We start from the raw sequence: 14,842 nt of genomic DNA, 5'->3' as shown, positions 1-14,842 counted from the left end.
TTTCCAACTGAACCAGCCAGGGGCCCCTGGATAATTGTATAGCTCCTTTTGTGGCTCTGTCTTGGCTCGTTTGTCTTTTTCAGTTGATTTTGTAGGAGTTTCAGATTGTGACTATGAGCCCTTTGTTGAGTGTGTATGCTGTGCTAATAAGAGTGATTTGATTCATGGGGATCTTTGGGAGGTACTAATTGTCATGGGTCTCCCAGGTCTTAAATAATCAGGAAGCCCACTAAGGTCCCACTCTAAATGGCCAAAATACCCTGTCTGTGGTGAATTGGGGCCCAACCTGCACCCCTGCAATATAGCATCCTAGTCCCTTGCCCGGTCACCAGACTTGTCTTCATTCATAGACCAGGGCCACTTGGGTAAAGGAAAAACCCTACAATAACATTACATGTTTGTACTATAAATCTTCCTCCTAGTGTTTGCCAAAGAGTCCAGTTACCTGTGTAACTGGAGTAGGGGAGGAAAAATTCCCAGACCTTCCTGGAATTTCTGGGTACACTAATCCCCAGGGACCCAGAGTTCCACTGTGGCCCTCTGATCAGAACCAAAGCTTGTGGCAGTCAGGACGTAAGTAGGACCTAGGAAACAGGATATAGCTTCGTGCCTTTATAAAATATATGTGTGTTGGGGGGGGGGGGGGGGCGGTGAGAGATAACCCCATAGAAACCCAATGGCTTGCCACGTCAATGACATTTCTGGGACTCATATGTCTGGGGCAAGTTGGGACATGTCGTCAAAAGTAAGAGACATGTCTCACACTGTGCTGATAGGGAAAACTAAACATACGAAAACTCCTGAATCTGGCAATTCCGCTCACAGGTATATACCCAAGAGAAATGATACGTCTGCCAAAAGGCACACAGAGGGTTGTTCATAGAAGCTCTATTCATAATAGCTAAAAACTGAAGATAACCCAAAAGTCCACCAACAGAGTAATGGGTACACAGCTTCTAGTATGTTCGTACAACTGAACCCTACCCAGCAATAACACAGAGTTGAGCCACGACTGTATGTAACAGCATTGGGTGAATCTCCGGGAGATTATGTCGAGCAGAGAAAGCCAGACATAAGACAGGACATACTCTATGATTACACCCAGATGGATTGGGAACCAGGCAAAACTAACCAATTACGATACTCATTAGAGGAGAGGCTCTCGGGCTGCTGAACAAGAGAGTGCACGGGGGTCTCTGCGAGTGCTGGTCGTTGTGCTATTTTCACAGTGTGTCAATAGGTAAAAATCCATTGAGCCGTACATCTCAGGTTTGTACACTTTATATAAATTTCACTCTGGTAAATAAAAGCGAAGGAAAAATACTTTCCATCACAAGGGCACGATGACGTAGTGAGAAGTGACTGCATAAATTTGTTGGCCACGAAGGTAAAGAGGGCATCATATGAATATCCTCTTTATATAAACGTGTGTTGCTTTTGTTTTGTTATTTTTTTAAAGTTTGTTTATTATGAGAGAGAGAGAGAGAGCATATGAGCAGGAAGGGGGGCATATGAGAGGGGGACAGAGGATCCAGAGCAGACTGACAGCAGCAAGCCCAATGCGGGGCTGGAAGTCACGAACCAGGAGATCATGACCTGAGCCGAAGTCGGTCGCTCAACCGACTGAGCCACCCGGGCGCCCCTAAATATGTATGTTGCTTTTATAGTTAACAGCAAAACAGATGGTCTTTCTACCCCCAAAAGATGACGGGCAAATTGCTATACCTAGCGCCTTTTACCCCTGAAAAGGGTTCACAGTGCATGGTGACCCTCTCGATTTTGGGGTCCACATTGGCCACCCTTGAATGTGCTGTTCTGACCCATGTGCCCGAACCAGAACGACTGCCGGCTCGGAGAGTCTTCTAAGGCAAGAGGACACCACGGGCCATCCAGCTGCATGGCAGGCAGTTCTATCTTTTAGACCTGTGACCCAGAGAGTCCCCTCGTGCTTAAGATGTCCCCCGTGGACCAGAATGCTGGGGAAGCCTGTGGCAAGCTCCAGTGAGATCTCACGTCAGAAGTCCCTCAGGTTTCAGAACAAAGCTATAACCCTTTTTGACAAGTCCCTAGCTCCCTTGGAAAAACAGATCTTCCCTAGTCCCCCAGCCCTGTCAGAGTTTGCCTGATGCTGACACTCCAGGTGGGTTTCGGTTAGCCTATTCTGTATCACAAACCACCCCAAACCTTCATGGTCTGAAACAATAAATACTTGTTACTGCTCACGAGTCTATGTCAGGATGATTCGTCTGCCCTCGGTTGGGCTCCCTCATGTATGTGCGGCCCGCTGTGGGGCAGATGGCAGCAGGGGCAGGGGCAGATGCACTGTCCCTGAACGCATGCGCCTTCCTCAAGTCCTATTTGTTTTTTTTGTTTTATTTTTTATTTATTTATTTATTTATTTTGGGGACAGAGAGAGACAGAGCATGAACGGGGGAGGGGCAGAGAGAGAGGGAGACACAGAATCAGAAACAGGCTCCAGGCTCTGAGCCATCAGCCCGGAGCCTGACGCGGGGCTCGAACTCACGGACCGCGAGATCGTGACCTGGCTGAAGTCGGACGCTTAACCACTGCGCCACCCAGGCGCCCCCTCAAGTCCTATTTGTGATCTCATGGGGAGTCTCATGTGGCCAACTGACCAAAGAGGAGGAAAACGGAGTCCTGTTTTTAAACAGCTCATATCCAGATGGCAGATGGCTGTGGTGTTGCTGTCTCGCTCACGAGTGGCCCTGAAGGACAGTAAGGAGATGGCTTTCCCCAGCTAGCAGCCCTGGAGACGCAGTATCACAACCGCTTTACCTGGGACTAGAGACACCCTTAGGGACAGGCAAGTAGCTGATGACTTGGCTGCATGATAAGGGGCTTGGCACTTAGCAGCTATGTGAGGGGGAGGGGGGGTAACACGGAGGCCTGTGGGAGAGTATGTGGATGGACCTTCAGAACGGACCTGAAGTTGGGGAATATTTGTGTCTCTTTAGGAAGCTCACCAAAAGGACCTACAGCAGACGTGGGCTGTCAGTAATCTGGGAGTAAGGTAACTCCGTGCCTGCACATGTCAGGCACCCTTCAGCCCCTCCCACCGCACGTCTTGTTGCTTGGACTCAAGAACGACATGGTCACGGTGGTGGGGATTGCGGCCGAGTGGGTGCTCGAGCTCACGGACTTGCCCTCACCAACGCCGACCTGGCTACCGTCACTGCTGAGAGCCCAACCCGACAGCGGCAGGGACCCACCGGACGCCTCATACAGTACGATGGATGTCCCACCAAATTGCCTCTGATGGAGGAACTCCCTTTATGGGAAAAGAAAAAGGGCAATGGATTCTCTGGTCTGTCCGCGCACCCATCCGAGAGGTGGGCCTCGGAAAACACCAGAAACAGCCTCCTGAGGGCAGACTTAGGGCTCAGAGACCACGGGGGGGGGGGGGGGGGGGCTATTTTCGAGATCTGCAACCAAGATGTGGGGAGAGAACCGTTAGTCCCAACAAAGAAACCTCATTCCCGAACAGTCCTGAGAGCCTCGTTGAAACCACTCCCCGGGGCTGCTGTCCTTGGGGCTGTGCGATTTCCGTGGGAACTGCTGAGCCCCTCTGGCATAAGAATAGAGAAGGTGGCTTCAGCATCGTAGACCATTCTGCGGGACGCATGCACACGCCATCTCAGCCCTGTCAGCCCTACTGTCCCTCCAGCCACCACTGGGAGTCCTTCCCTGGGGCTTCAACTGGCTCCACACCAGGACCATCAGGCAGAGGGGACACCGCTCACCTTTCTTTCTTTCTTTTCTTTTCTTTTTTTTTTTTTTTTTAAGATTACTGCTCTACAGCACTCTATTGTTTCTATTTTATTTTATCTTTATTTTTGTTCCAGTATAGTTAAGATACGGTGTTATATTAGCTTCGGGGGTACAATATAGTGATTCAACAGTTGTCTCCATTCCTCGGAGCGGTCATGATGAGTGGGCTCTTATCCTCTTCCCCTATTTCACCCATCCCCCCACCCGCCTCCCCCCTATGGTTGAGTCTGTTTTTTGGTTAGTCTCTTGTTGCTAGTGTTCGTCTGTTTCTTAAATCCCACGTACGAGTGAAATCGTATGGTATTTGTCTTTCTCTGACTTATTTCAGCTAGCATTATGTTCTCTAGATCCATCCGTGTTGCTGCAAATGGCAAGATTTCATTCCTTTGTATGGCTTTGTATGGCTGAGTAATATTCTATTGTATGTGTGTATGTATGTGTATATACATACACATGTATATGTATGTGTATATATACATATATGTATATATGTGTATGTACATACACATACACATATGTATATATGCATATGTGTATATACACACATATGTGTATGTACATATATGTATATGTGTATATACATATATGTATACACGTATATGTGTATATGTACGTATATGTGTGTGTATATGTATATATATATCACCTCTTCTTTATCCATTCATCTGTGGGTTGACACTTGGACACTCCTTCTGTAATTTAGTATGGTAAATAATGCTGCAATAAAACATAAGGGTACATATATTTCTTGAATTAGTGTTTTCATATTCTTTGGGTAAATATCCAGTAGTGGAATTTACTGGATCATATGGTAATGCTACTTTCAATTTTTTTTAATGTTTATTTATTTTTGAGAGAGAATGCATGGAGGAGGGGCAAAGAGAGAGGGGGACAGGGGATCCAAAGCAGGCTCTGCACTGACAGTAGAGAGCCCGATGCGGACTCAAACTGATGAACCAAGAGATCATGACCTGAGCCGAAGTCAGACACTTAACCGACTGAGCCACCAAGGTGCCCCTCTACTTTCAATTTTTTGAGGAAACTCCATACTGTTTTCCACAGTGGCTGCACCAGTGTGCATTCCCACCAACAGTGCAAGAGGATTCCTTTTTCTCCACATCCTCGTCATATTTGTTCTCCCAAGCCACGAGCATGGAATATCCTTTCATTTGTTCATGCCGTCTTCACTTTCTTTCATCATCAGTGTTTTATAGTTTTCATAGCACAAGTCTTTCACCTTCTTGGTTTAGTTTAGTCCTAGCTATTTTACTATTTTTGGTACAATTGTTCTTGCTTGTTTAATTGTTTTAATATCTTTTTTTTTTTTTTTAATTTAGCAAGAGGGCAAACACGCAAGCAGGGGAGAGGGGGAGAGAGAGAGACAGAGAGACAGAGAGAGGGGGTGGGAAGCCTAAGCAGGCTCTACACTCAATGCAGAGCCCAACACAGGACTTGATCCCACAGCCCTGGGATCATGACCTGAGTTGTAATCAAGAGTTGGACACTCAACTGACTGAGCCACCCAGGTGCCCCTATTTTGGGTGCAATTGTAAATGGGACTATTTTCTTAATGTCTCTTTCTGTTTCTTTGTTATTAGTGTTTATAAATGCAGCGGATTTCTGTACATTGATTTTGTATCCTGCAATCTTACTGAATTCACTAATCAGTAGTTTTGGGTGGAGTTTTTAGGGTTTTCTGTATATAGTATCATGTCATCTGCAAAGAGTGAGTGTTTTACTTCTTTACCAATTTGGATGCCTTATTTATTTTCTTGTCTGATTGCTGTGGCTAGGACTTCCAGTACTATGTTGAATAAAAGTGGTGAGAGTGTACATCCTTGTCTTTTTCCTGATCTTTGGGGGAAAGCTCTCAGTTTTTCACCATTGAATATAATGATATCTGTGGGGTTTTCATATGTGGCCTTTATTATGTTGAGATATGTTCCCTCTAAACCTATTTGTGGAGTGTTTTTTTTTTTTAATCATGAATTGATGTTGCACTTTGTCAAATGCTTTTTTGACATCTATTGAAATGATCATATGGTTTTTATCCTTTCTCTTGTTGATGCGATATATCACATTGATTGACTTGCAAACATTGAAACACCCTTGCATCCCGACACTGTTCACCTCTTAAAAAGTTAACGGGACATATATTTTATGACCCCGCAATTTTACTCCTAGATAACTACCCAAGAGAAATGAAAACGTGTCCACGCAAAGACTTGTATAGAAATGCAAGATTATTATAATGGTCAAAACAGGAAACAGTTAAATGTTTATCAGCTGGTGAATGGATAAGCAAAACGAGGTACATCCATGAACTACTCAGCAATAGAGAAGAACCAACTGCTGACACATGCAATCACTTGGATGAGCCTCAAAAACACTATGGCAAATGAAAGAAGCCAGACACGAAAAATTACACACCATATACTTCCGTTAATAGGAACTTTCTAGAAAGGGTGAAACGACATCAGTGGTTTCCTGGGGCTGGCAATGAGAGCAGGGAGCAATGGCAAACAGGCATGAGGGACATTTTCAGGGAATGAAAGTGTTCTAAAACTGGATTGGGGTAAAGGCTGCACAACCGTTTACTAAAATCGTCAGACTGTGTGATTACAATGGGTGGGTGTTATGCTACACAAATTATACCTTATTGAAATTGTTTAGTGAAATTCCACTTTCATGACAGCCTCATTTGGCACAGCTGATCATTGCCTCCTCCTTGAAAGCCTGTCTTCACGCTACATTCTTGTTCTTACCTGCGCTCCATCCATGGTCTGTTTAAGAGCACAATTCAACCCTTTCTCCATCTCTACTCCTCCTGGGTGAGCTCGCTCTGGTCTATGCCTTTAAATATTGATACTGATGATGTCCAGATGAACGTGTCTTCAGCCTAGCCCTCTCCTGAACTCCCGACCCTCGTATCCAAACGCCTGCTCAAAGTCTCCTTCAGATGTGGGATGGGCATCTCAAACATCATATGCCCACACTGAGCTCCTGCCCTTCCCAACCCAAAGCTGTGCCACACTCAGGGTCCTCATCCCAGTTGATGGCAGCTCTGTCCTGCCCACTGCTCAGCTCTAAAACCTTGGAGTCATCTTGGATTCCTCTTTTTCTCTCTCGCCCGTATCCAACCCATCAACAACCCCCAACTGACACTTCCTTCTAAACATGCCTGGAATCAGATCACTTCTCCCTCCACACACCCACCATCTTGGTCCAGCCCGCTGTCATCCCCTGTGGGGATTCTGCAGTAGCTCCCCCACCGGCTTCCCTGATTCCACCTTTGTCCTATAGTTGAAAAAAACTATATAATCTCCAAAGTTGTCCTAATAACTTGTAAATCCAGTCACATTGCTTCTCTCTGCTGAGCCTTCCCTGGTTCCCCATTGCATTTGGCCCAATCTGACCTGGCCCCACATTAACATTCTGACCCCAGGTCTTTGGTCACTCACTCTGCTCTGGCCCCTCTGGCCTCCTTGCTATTCCTTGAACATGCCAGACACATTTGCACCTCAGGACCTTTGCACTTACTATTTCTGCTGCCTAGAACACTCCCTTTCCATGACAGGCAGAATTCCAAGATGCCCCTGTCTGTAATCACTCCTGATATCCACACATTTGTGTACTCTCCTGTTGCATATGAGTAGGACATGTAACTTTCTTCTAACCAATAAAAATCATGGTAAAAATGATGAGGTATCACTCCCTTTACATTATATGGTAAAGGTGAAGGGATTTTGCAGATATATTCAAGGTCCCAATTATCCAAGTTAACCAGTTTGACTTTGAGTTAAAAGAATGATAGAGATTTCACTATGTTGTACACCTGAAATTAATGTAACGTTGTGTATCAACTATACTCGAAAATATTTTTTAAATTAAAAAAAAATTTTTTTAACGGTTATTCCTTTTTGAGAGACAGAGAGAGACAGAGCACAAGCGGGGGAGGGGCAGAGAGACAGGGAGACACAGAATCCAAAGCAGGCCCCGCGCTCTGAGCTGTCGGCACAGAGCCCGATGTGGGGCCCGAACTCACGAACCTCGAGGTCATGACCTGAGCTGAAGTCGGATGCTTAACCCACTGAGCCACCCAGGCACCCTAAAAAAAATTTTTTTAGCGTTTATTCATTTTTGAGAGGCAGAGGGAGACAGAACACGAGTGGGGGAGGGACAGAAAGAGAGGAAGACACAGGGCCCAGATTCTGAGCAGTCAGCACAGAGCCAAATGCGGGGTTCAAACCCACGAACTGTGAGATCATGACCTGAGCCAAAGTCGGCCGCTTAACTGACTGAGCCACCCAGGCACCTTTCAAGTAAAAATATTTTAAGAAAAAAAGAAAAAGAACAATAACAGAAAAAAAAAAAAAAAGGAAAAGAGGGGTGCATGGGTGGCTCGATAGGTTAAACATCTGACTTCAGCTCAGGTTATGATCTCGCAGTTCGTGAGTTCAAGCCCCATGTTGGGCTCTGTGCTGACAGATTCTTGGGATTCTCTCTCTCCCTTTCTCTGTGTCCCTTCCCCACTTGCACTCTCTCTCTCTTTCTCTCTCTCTGTCCTCCCCCACTCACACTCTGTCTCTCAAAAATGAATAAATGTTAAATTTTTAAATACTTTTTTTTATTTATAACGTTTTTTAAATTTTTATTTATTTTAGTTGTTTAACTTGTTTTATTTTTTATTTTTTCAAATTTACATCCAAATTAGCATATAGTGCAACAATGATTTCAGGATTAGATTCCTTAGTGCCCTTTACCCATGTAGCCCATCCCCCCTCCCACAACCCCTCCCGTAACCCTCTGTTTGTTCTCCATATTTAAGAGTCTCTTATGTTTTGCCCTGTTTTTATATGATTCTTGTTTCCCTTCCCTTATGTTCATCTGTTTTGTATCTTAAATTCCTCATATGAGTAAAGTCATATATTTGTCTTTCTATGACTGATTAATTTTGCTTAGCATAATATCCTCTAGTTCCATCCACGTAGCTGCAAACAGCAAGATTTCATTCTTTTTGATTGCCGAGTAATACTCCATTGTATATATATACCACATCTTCTTTATCCATTCATCCATCGATGGACATTTGGGCTCTTTCCATACTTTGGCCATTGTTGATAGTGCTGCTATAAACATGGGGGTGCATGTGTCCCTTCGAAACAGCACACCTGTATCCCTTGGATAAATGCCTAGCAGTGCAATTGATGGGTCGTAGGGTAGTTCTATTTTTAATTTTTTGAGGAATCTCCATACTGTTTTCCAGAGTGGCTGCACCAGTTTGCATTCCCACCAGCAGTGCAAAAGAGGTCCTCTTTCTCCACATCCTCGCCAACATCTGTTGTTGCCTGAGTTGTTAATGCTAGCATTTTGACAGGTGTGAGTTGGTATCTCATTGTTGTTTTGATTTGTATTTCCCTGATGAGGAGTGATGTTGAGCATTTTTTCATGTGTCGGTTGGCCATCTGGATGTCTTCTTTGGAGAAGTGTCTATTCATGTTTTTTGCCCATTTCTTCACTGGATTCTTTCTTTTTTGGGTGTTGAGTTTGATAAGTTCTTTATAGATTTTGGATACTAACCCTTTATCTGATATGTCATTTGCAAATATCTTCTCCCATTCTGTCGGTTGCCTTTTAGTTTTGCTGTTTCCTTCGCTGTGCAGAAGCTTTTTATTTTGATGAGGTCCCAGCAGTTCATTTTTGCTTTTGTTTCCCTTGCCTCCAGAGACGTGTTGAGTAAGAAGTTGCTGTGGCCAAGATCAAAGAGGTTTTTGCCTGCTTACTCCTGGAGGATTTTGATGGCTTCCTGTCTTATATTTAGGTCTTTCATCCATTTTGAGTTTATTTTTGTGTAGGGTGTAAGAAAGCGGTCCAGATTCATTCTTCTGCATGTCGTTGTCCAGTTTTCCCAGCACCACTTGCTGAAGAGACTGTCTTTATTCCATTGGATATTCTTTCCTGCTTTGTCAAAGATTAGTTGGCCATACATTTGTGGGTCCATTTCTGGGTTCTCTATTCTGTTCCACTGATCTGAGTGTCTGTTCTTGTGCCATTATAACATTTATTTATTATTGAGAAAGAGAGAGACAGACAGAGCATGTGAGGGGGGAGGGGTGGAGAGAGATGGAGACACAGAATCTAAAAAAGGCTCCAGGCTCTGAGCTGTCAGCACAGAGCCCGATGCGGGGCTCAAACTCACGAACCGTGATATCATGACCTGAGCTGAAGTCAGCCGCTTAACAGACTGACCCACCCAGGTGCCCCATAAATGTTAAATTTTTTAAATAAATAAGTAAACGTTTAAAAGAAAAAGGATAATAAAAATGTAGATCCTGGTGGGTCTGGCCTAATCAGGTGATCCTTTTAAAAGAAGTTTCCCTATGCTCAGAGACTGGAAGCACCAAAGAGAGAGAGATCTCTCCCTCTGTTTCTGGCCTTGGAGAAGCAAGCCATGAGTTCTACAGCTGCAAGCAAATGAATTCTGCCAACAATCTCCCAGGCTCCGGGATGGAATGCAGCCTGGCTGCCATCTTGACATGACCCCTGTGGAGACCCTGAGCAGAGAACCCAGCTGAGCCATGCCCAGACCCACAGAAACTGGGGATGGGGGGCAGGGGTGGGAAATAAGTGGGTGCTGCTTTAAGCTGGCAAATCTGTGGTAATTTGTTATGTAACCATAGAAAACAGGGCCACCTTTCAGATAGCCACGTGGCTTCCTTCTTTCCTTATGCCCAAGTGTCTGCTGTTACCTTCACAAAGAGGCCTGGACTGAGCACCCTGAGAAAAATTGCAACATGCCCCCCCCCCTTTTTCTCTACTGCACTCGCTACCTCCTAACCTGCTGAAATAGGGTTATTATTTAATGCCTCCCCTCCTTTGCTGGAATATAAGCCCCTGAGAGCGGGGAGTTTTGTCCATTTGGTTTGCCAGTGTTTCAGGCATCTGCAGTGGGACCCCGTGCATCTTCGGAGGAGGAGGCCTTGATGAGCTGAAGGAATGCCAGCCCTGGGGGGCCTTTATGCGAGGGCAGTTTATGTGCATGTGTTAACTTTGGTGAGGTCAGGGTGCCCAAAGGACAGGCAGGAGGCCCTTCTGGGGCTGCCTCCAGGGTCAAGCCCTTGGCCTTCTAGCCCGGCAATACCGATGGGCTGATTTGGGTGAGAAACAGGATTGGCCGCTGACTGTAATGAGGTCGGCCTTACCAGCTCCTCATGCCAGGCAGCTGACACAAGTGTCTCGGGGCCAGCCGGGCGCTGTGACCCGCGCAGCCCCAGCAGCCTCAGCACCCTTTTTGAGGAGGGTCCACAAGAGTGACGGAGCGGCTGGGGCCATCCTAGCCTACGTGTAGAGACTGAGCCCACTGAGTCTGCTCTGACACTGGCCTCATTTCCTCTGTGCAGTGGCAAGTTGGGCTTCCCAGGGAGCCCTCTGAGATGGCATCCAACATGCTGGGTGTTCGTTACCAGGGGCCCTCGGGACCCACACCCGTGGGAGGGAAGGGGTCGAAACAGGATTAGGTAGAGGGAGAACTTGTATGCAGGCCTCAGTTGACCTTATGGAGAGTTACGGAACCGAAATAGTCCTTCATAGTTGCCCGGCATTCGGCCAAAATGGACCAGTTATTGGATATGGACCACCAGGGAAGGGTGTGACCTTGGGCCAGGCAGCTCTCTGCAGCTGAGACAGGCCCTGGATGGGTGGCCACCAAAAGCTGTCTGCTGACCACACTCCCAGCAGCTGGGTGGCAAGTCCCTTCTTCTTCTTTTTTTTTAATGTTTATTTATTTATCTTGAGAGAGAGAGATAGAGAGTGATTGGGATGGGGGCAGAGAGAGAGACAGAGAATCCCAAGAAGGCTTAGACCCCATATGGGGCTCAAACTCACAAACCGAGAGATCATGACCTGAGAGGAAATCAAAAGTCAGACGTTCAACCAACTGAGCCACTCAGGTGCCCCCAATTCCCTTCTTTTTTTTTTTAAAGATATATATATATATATATATATATATATATATATATATATATATATATATATATAATCTCTACACCCAACGTGGGGCTCAAGCTCACCACCCTGATATCAAGAATTGCATGCTCATTAGCCTGAGCCAGCCAGGTGCCCCAGCAGGTCCTTTCTTTCTTATTTATTTATTTTTAAGTTTATTTATTTATTTTGAGAGAGAGAGCATGAGCAGGGGAGGGGCAGAGAGAAGGAAAGAGACTCCCAAGCAGGCTCCCACTGTCAGCGTAGAACCTGATGCAGGGCTTGAACTCATGATCCGTGAGATCATGACCTGAGCCAAAATCAAGAGTCCTTCTCTTAACCAACTCAGCCACCCATGTCCCCACCCCCCGCAGGTCCCTTCTAGAAGGATTGGTTCTGAGCATCTCCTTGTTCATGACATTGACCAACATCCCTTCCACTGTGGCGGTCTGTCTTTATCTGTAATTATTTTCATTTTAAGATATATTAAAAATGCAAAAAAAAAGCACTCTTTTTAAATGCATAAAACAAAAGACATAGGATTACAAAAGAAACCAAGTATATTTATATTCAGATATCAAAATGTTAAAACAAATTTGTGATACAGTCACAATGCTTATTTAAAGCATTAGATATAAAAAACTTAAAATATATATTAAAAATATAAATACATAAATGCAGCATTAGATAACGTCCAGTAACTGCCATAATTTCAAAGTGATGATGAGTCTAAACAATGTTTGGAGACATTTGCAATAGCTGTAATGTGATAGGAGAATATCTGTCATTTTGATTTGTGACAAAGCCACATGCGTTGCAAATCCCACTGGTTCTTTGCCCACCTCATGGTTGAAGCAAAGGCTAAATTTCGGTTAGAAGTTACAGAAAATAAAGCCCTTTCCCTATACAAGTTCCAGGTGCAGGGAAGCGGGTGCTGGTGGGAGGGTGGAAGTGGGTTCCTGGAAATTTGGGCTCAGCAATCGGGGACCTCGGGAACAGAGGAAACAGGATGTGCTGCGGCCAGGGAAGAGACCAGATGGGGAGCCTGGCGGGGTCCAAGGGTCTGCCCTGTAACCCATCCACCAGGTATTGGGAGACGAGCTACACAGTCCTTGGTTGGGCCGCACCCCCATACTCCCTGTCCCACCCTAGGTCACCGCACAGGCCACCCTCCCCCGCACGGCCTCACTGTCTGCCTCCCCTGCCCCCAGTCCATTAGCCGAGCCGGTGACCGCGACAGGGCCAGGCCCCTGCAAATGAGGGGGCGCGCCGGGCGCCCACGGCCTGACCCGCAGTGACCCGCTGTGACCAGTCATACGGCGGCCCTCTTAGACAGGGCTCCGCCTGCTGCGGCCCCAGCCATAAAAAGGCCGGTGGGAGAGTCGCCGCCGCAGCCGCCGCCCCCGACCCAGTGTGTCCACACCATGGCCGGCTCCAGCCTCGCCTGCTGCCTGCTCGGCCTCCTGGCGCTGACCTCCGCCTGCTACATCCAGAACTGCCCCCTGGGCGGCAAGAGGGCCGCGCTGGACCTCGACGTGCGCCAGGTGAGCCCCCGCCGCGACCCACCGCCTCTGCCCGCCCCGCCGGGGCCCCAGGGGGTTTAGTGGACGTGCGCCCCTGCCCGTGACCGCGGCCCCTGCACACCCCGAGCCCGGGCCCCCGGCCTCGCAGGGCCCGCGCTCACCCCCCGCCCTCCCGCCAGTGCCTCCCCTGCGGCCCCGGGGGCAAAGGGCGCTGCTTCGGGCCCAGCATCTGCTGCGGCGACGAGCTGGGCTGCTTCGTGGGCACGGCCGAGGCGCTGCGCTGCCAGGAGGAGAACTACCTGCCGTCGCCCTGCCAGTCGGGCCACAAGCCGTGCGGAAGCGGGGGCCGCTGCGCCGCCGCGGGCATCTGCTGCAACGACGGTGCGCTGCCGGGGCGGCCCGGGGGCGGGGGAGGCGGGGCCGGGGTCCAGGTGGGGGCGGTGCGGAGGTCCCGGTGGGCGCGGCCCCGGGGGCGGAGTCCAGGTGGTGCCGGTGCGGAAGTCCCAGTGGGCGTGGCCCCCGGGGCCGCTGCGCCGCTGCCAGCGTCTGCTGCAGCCCGGGTGAGCCGGGGCCGGGGGCGCGGAGGGGGGGCAGAGGCCGAGGACCCGGGACCCGGAGGGGACCGCGCAGGGCGGCCCCTGACCCGCTGTCCTTCCAGACGGCTGCCGCGCCGACCCCGCCTGCGACGCCGAGGCCGCCTTCTCCCAGCGCTGAGCCGACGGCCCGGACAGCGGCGCAGCGCGCCCCTCGCCCCTCCGCAGCCACCCCCAGAAATAATGAAATAAAATAAAGCAGAATTTTCTCCCCCTGCAACTCGTCTGGCGTCTCGTTTTCAGAAACGGGAAGGAGGGCGCTGGGGGAACCCCGAGGGTCGCGCCTGGCGGGGCCTGCGTCTCCGGGCAATTCCGAGCGGGAGGGCCGGGGTTCGGGGCGCGCCGTTCCCGCAGCCGAAGTCCTGCACGGGCTGGCGAACGAGGGAGATGGAAACAGACCCCAGCTTCCCGCTCCAAACAGAGCTGGGGGCCTGTAGCAGGTGGCCTAACCAGGAACATTTCAAAGAACCCAAACGACGGGAGTGCTGACAGGGAACCAGAGGAAGGGGAGGCGGCCAGTGGCGGGGGAATGACTTCCCTACCTCTGGAGGGAGGCTTGAACCGCGACCCGAGGGCTGGGTTTGGGGCCTCGCAGCTGAAGGGCTTTCACGTTTCCGAGGAGCTGGACTCCAGGCCACCGGAGGCCACTGGTGCGCAGAAGAGGTGGCCGAGCTGCCGAGGACCCAGCAGGCCTGCCTCTGCCTGTGCGGCTGAGGAACTTGACAGTGCTGGGGACCCCACGGGCCAGGGACTCCTGGGAGCCCACAGCCACAGAATGACCGCAAAACACAAAAGCCGCCAACAAACAATCTTCAACCTACTTCTCGGCCATTCCTGGATCCAAAACCCTTTTGAGAATCAAGACGGCCTAATTCCTCTTTCCCAAAACATGCGGTCATTCACTTACCTGAGCAGTTTCAGAAGGTCCACGGCCACACTCCCCCCTGCAAGTGA

At 48.7% G+C, this 14,842-nt stretch overlaps 1 protein-coding gene across 1 annotated transcript; it reads left to right on the top strand.

Moving 5' to 3' along the window:
- Positions 1–13,111: 13,111 nt before the first annotated feature.
- Positions 13,112–14,108, top strand: OXT (oxytocin/neurophysin I prepropeptide). The gene is made up of 3 exons (XM_086699853.1): positions 13,112–13,316; positions 13,475–13,676; positions 13,954–14,108. The coding sequence occupies exons 1-3, from the start codon at positions 13,197–13,199 to the stop codon at positions 14,007–14,009; spliced, it is 378 nt and encodes a 125-aa protein (XP_086555979.1). The 5' UTR covers positions 13,112–13,196; the 3' UTR covers positions 14,010–14,108.
- Positions 14,109–14,842: the final 734 nt, after the last annotated feature.

This window comes from Puma concolor, chromosome A3, assembly GCF_028749965.1.
Source record: "Puma concolor isolate L17-30 chromosome A3, mPumCon1.1.hap2, whole genome shotgun sequence".
Taxonomy (NCBI): domain Eukaryota; kingdom Metazoa; phylum Chordata; class Mammalia; order Carnivora; family Felidae; genus Puma; species Puma concolor.
This window is presented reverse-complemented; position numbering and strand designations above follow the sequence as displayed.

Excerpts from the sequence above, each read along its gene's own strand:
- OXT (XM_086699853.1), top strand. The coding sequence starts at position 13,197 with ATGGCCGGCTCCAGCCTCGCCTGCTGCCTGCTCGGCCTCCTGGCGCTG. Across the intron at positions 13,317-13,474 it reads TGGACCTCGACGTGCGCCAG|TGCCTCCCCTGCGGCCCCGG; the intron begins GTGAGCCCCCGC and ends CCCTCCCGCCAG. Across the intron at positions 13,677-13,953 it reads GGGCATCTGCTGCAACGACG|ACGGCTGCCGCGCCGACCCC; the intron begins GTGCGCTGCCGG and ends CTGTCCTTCCAG.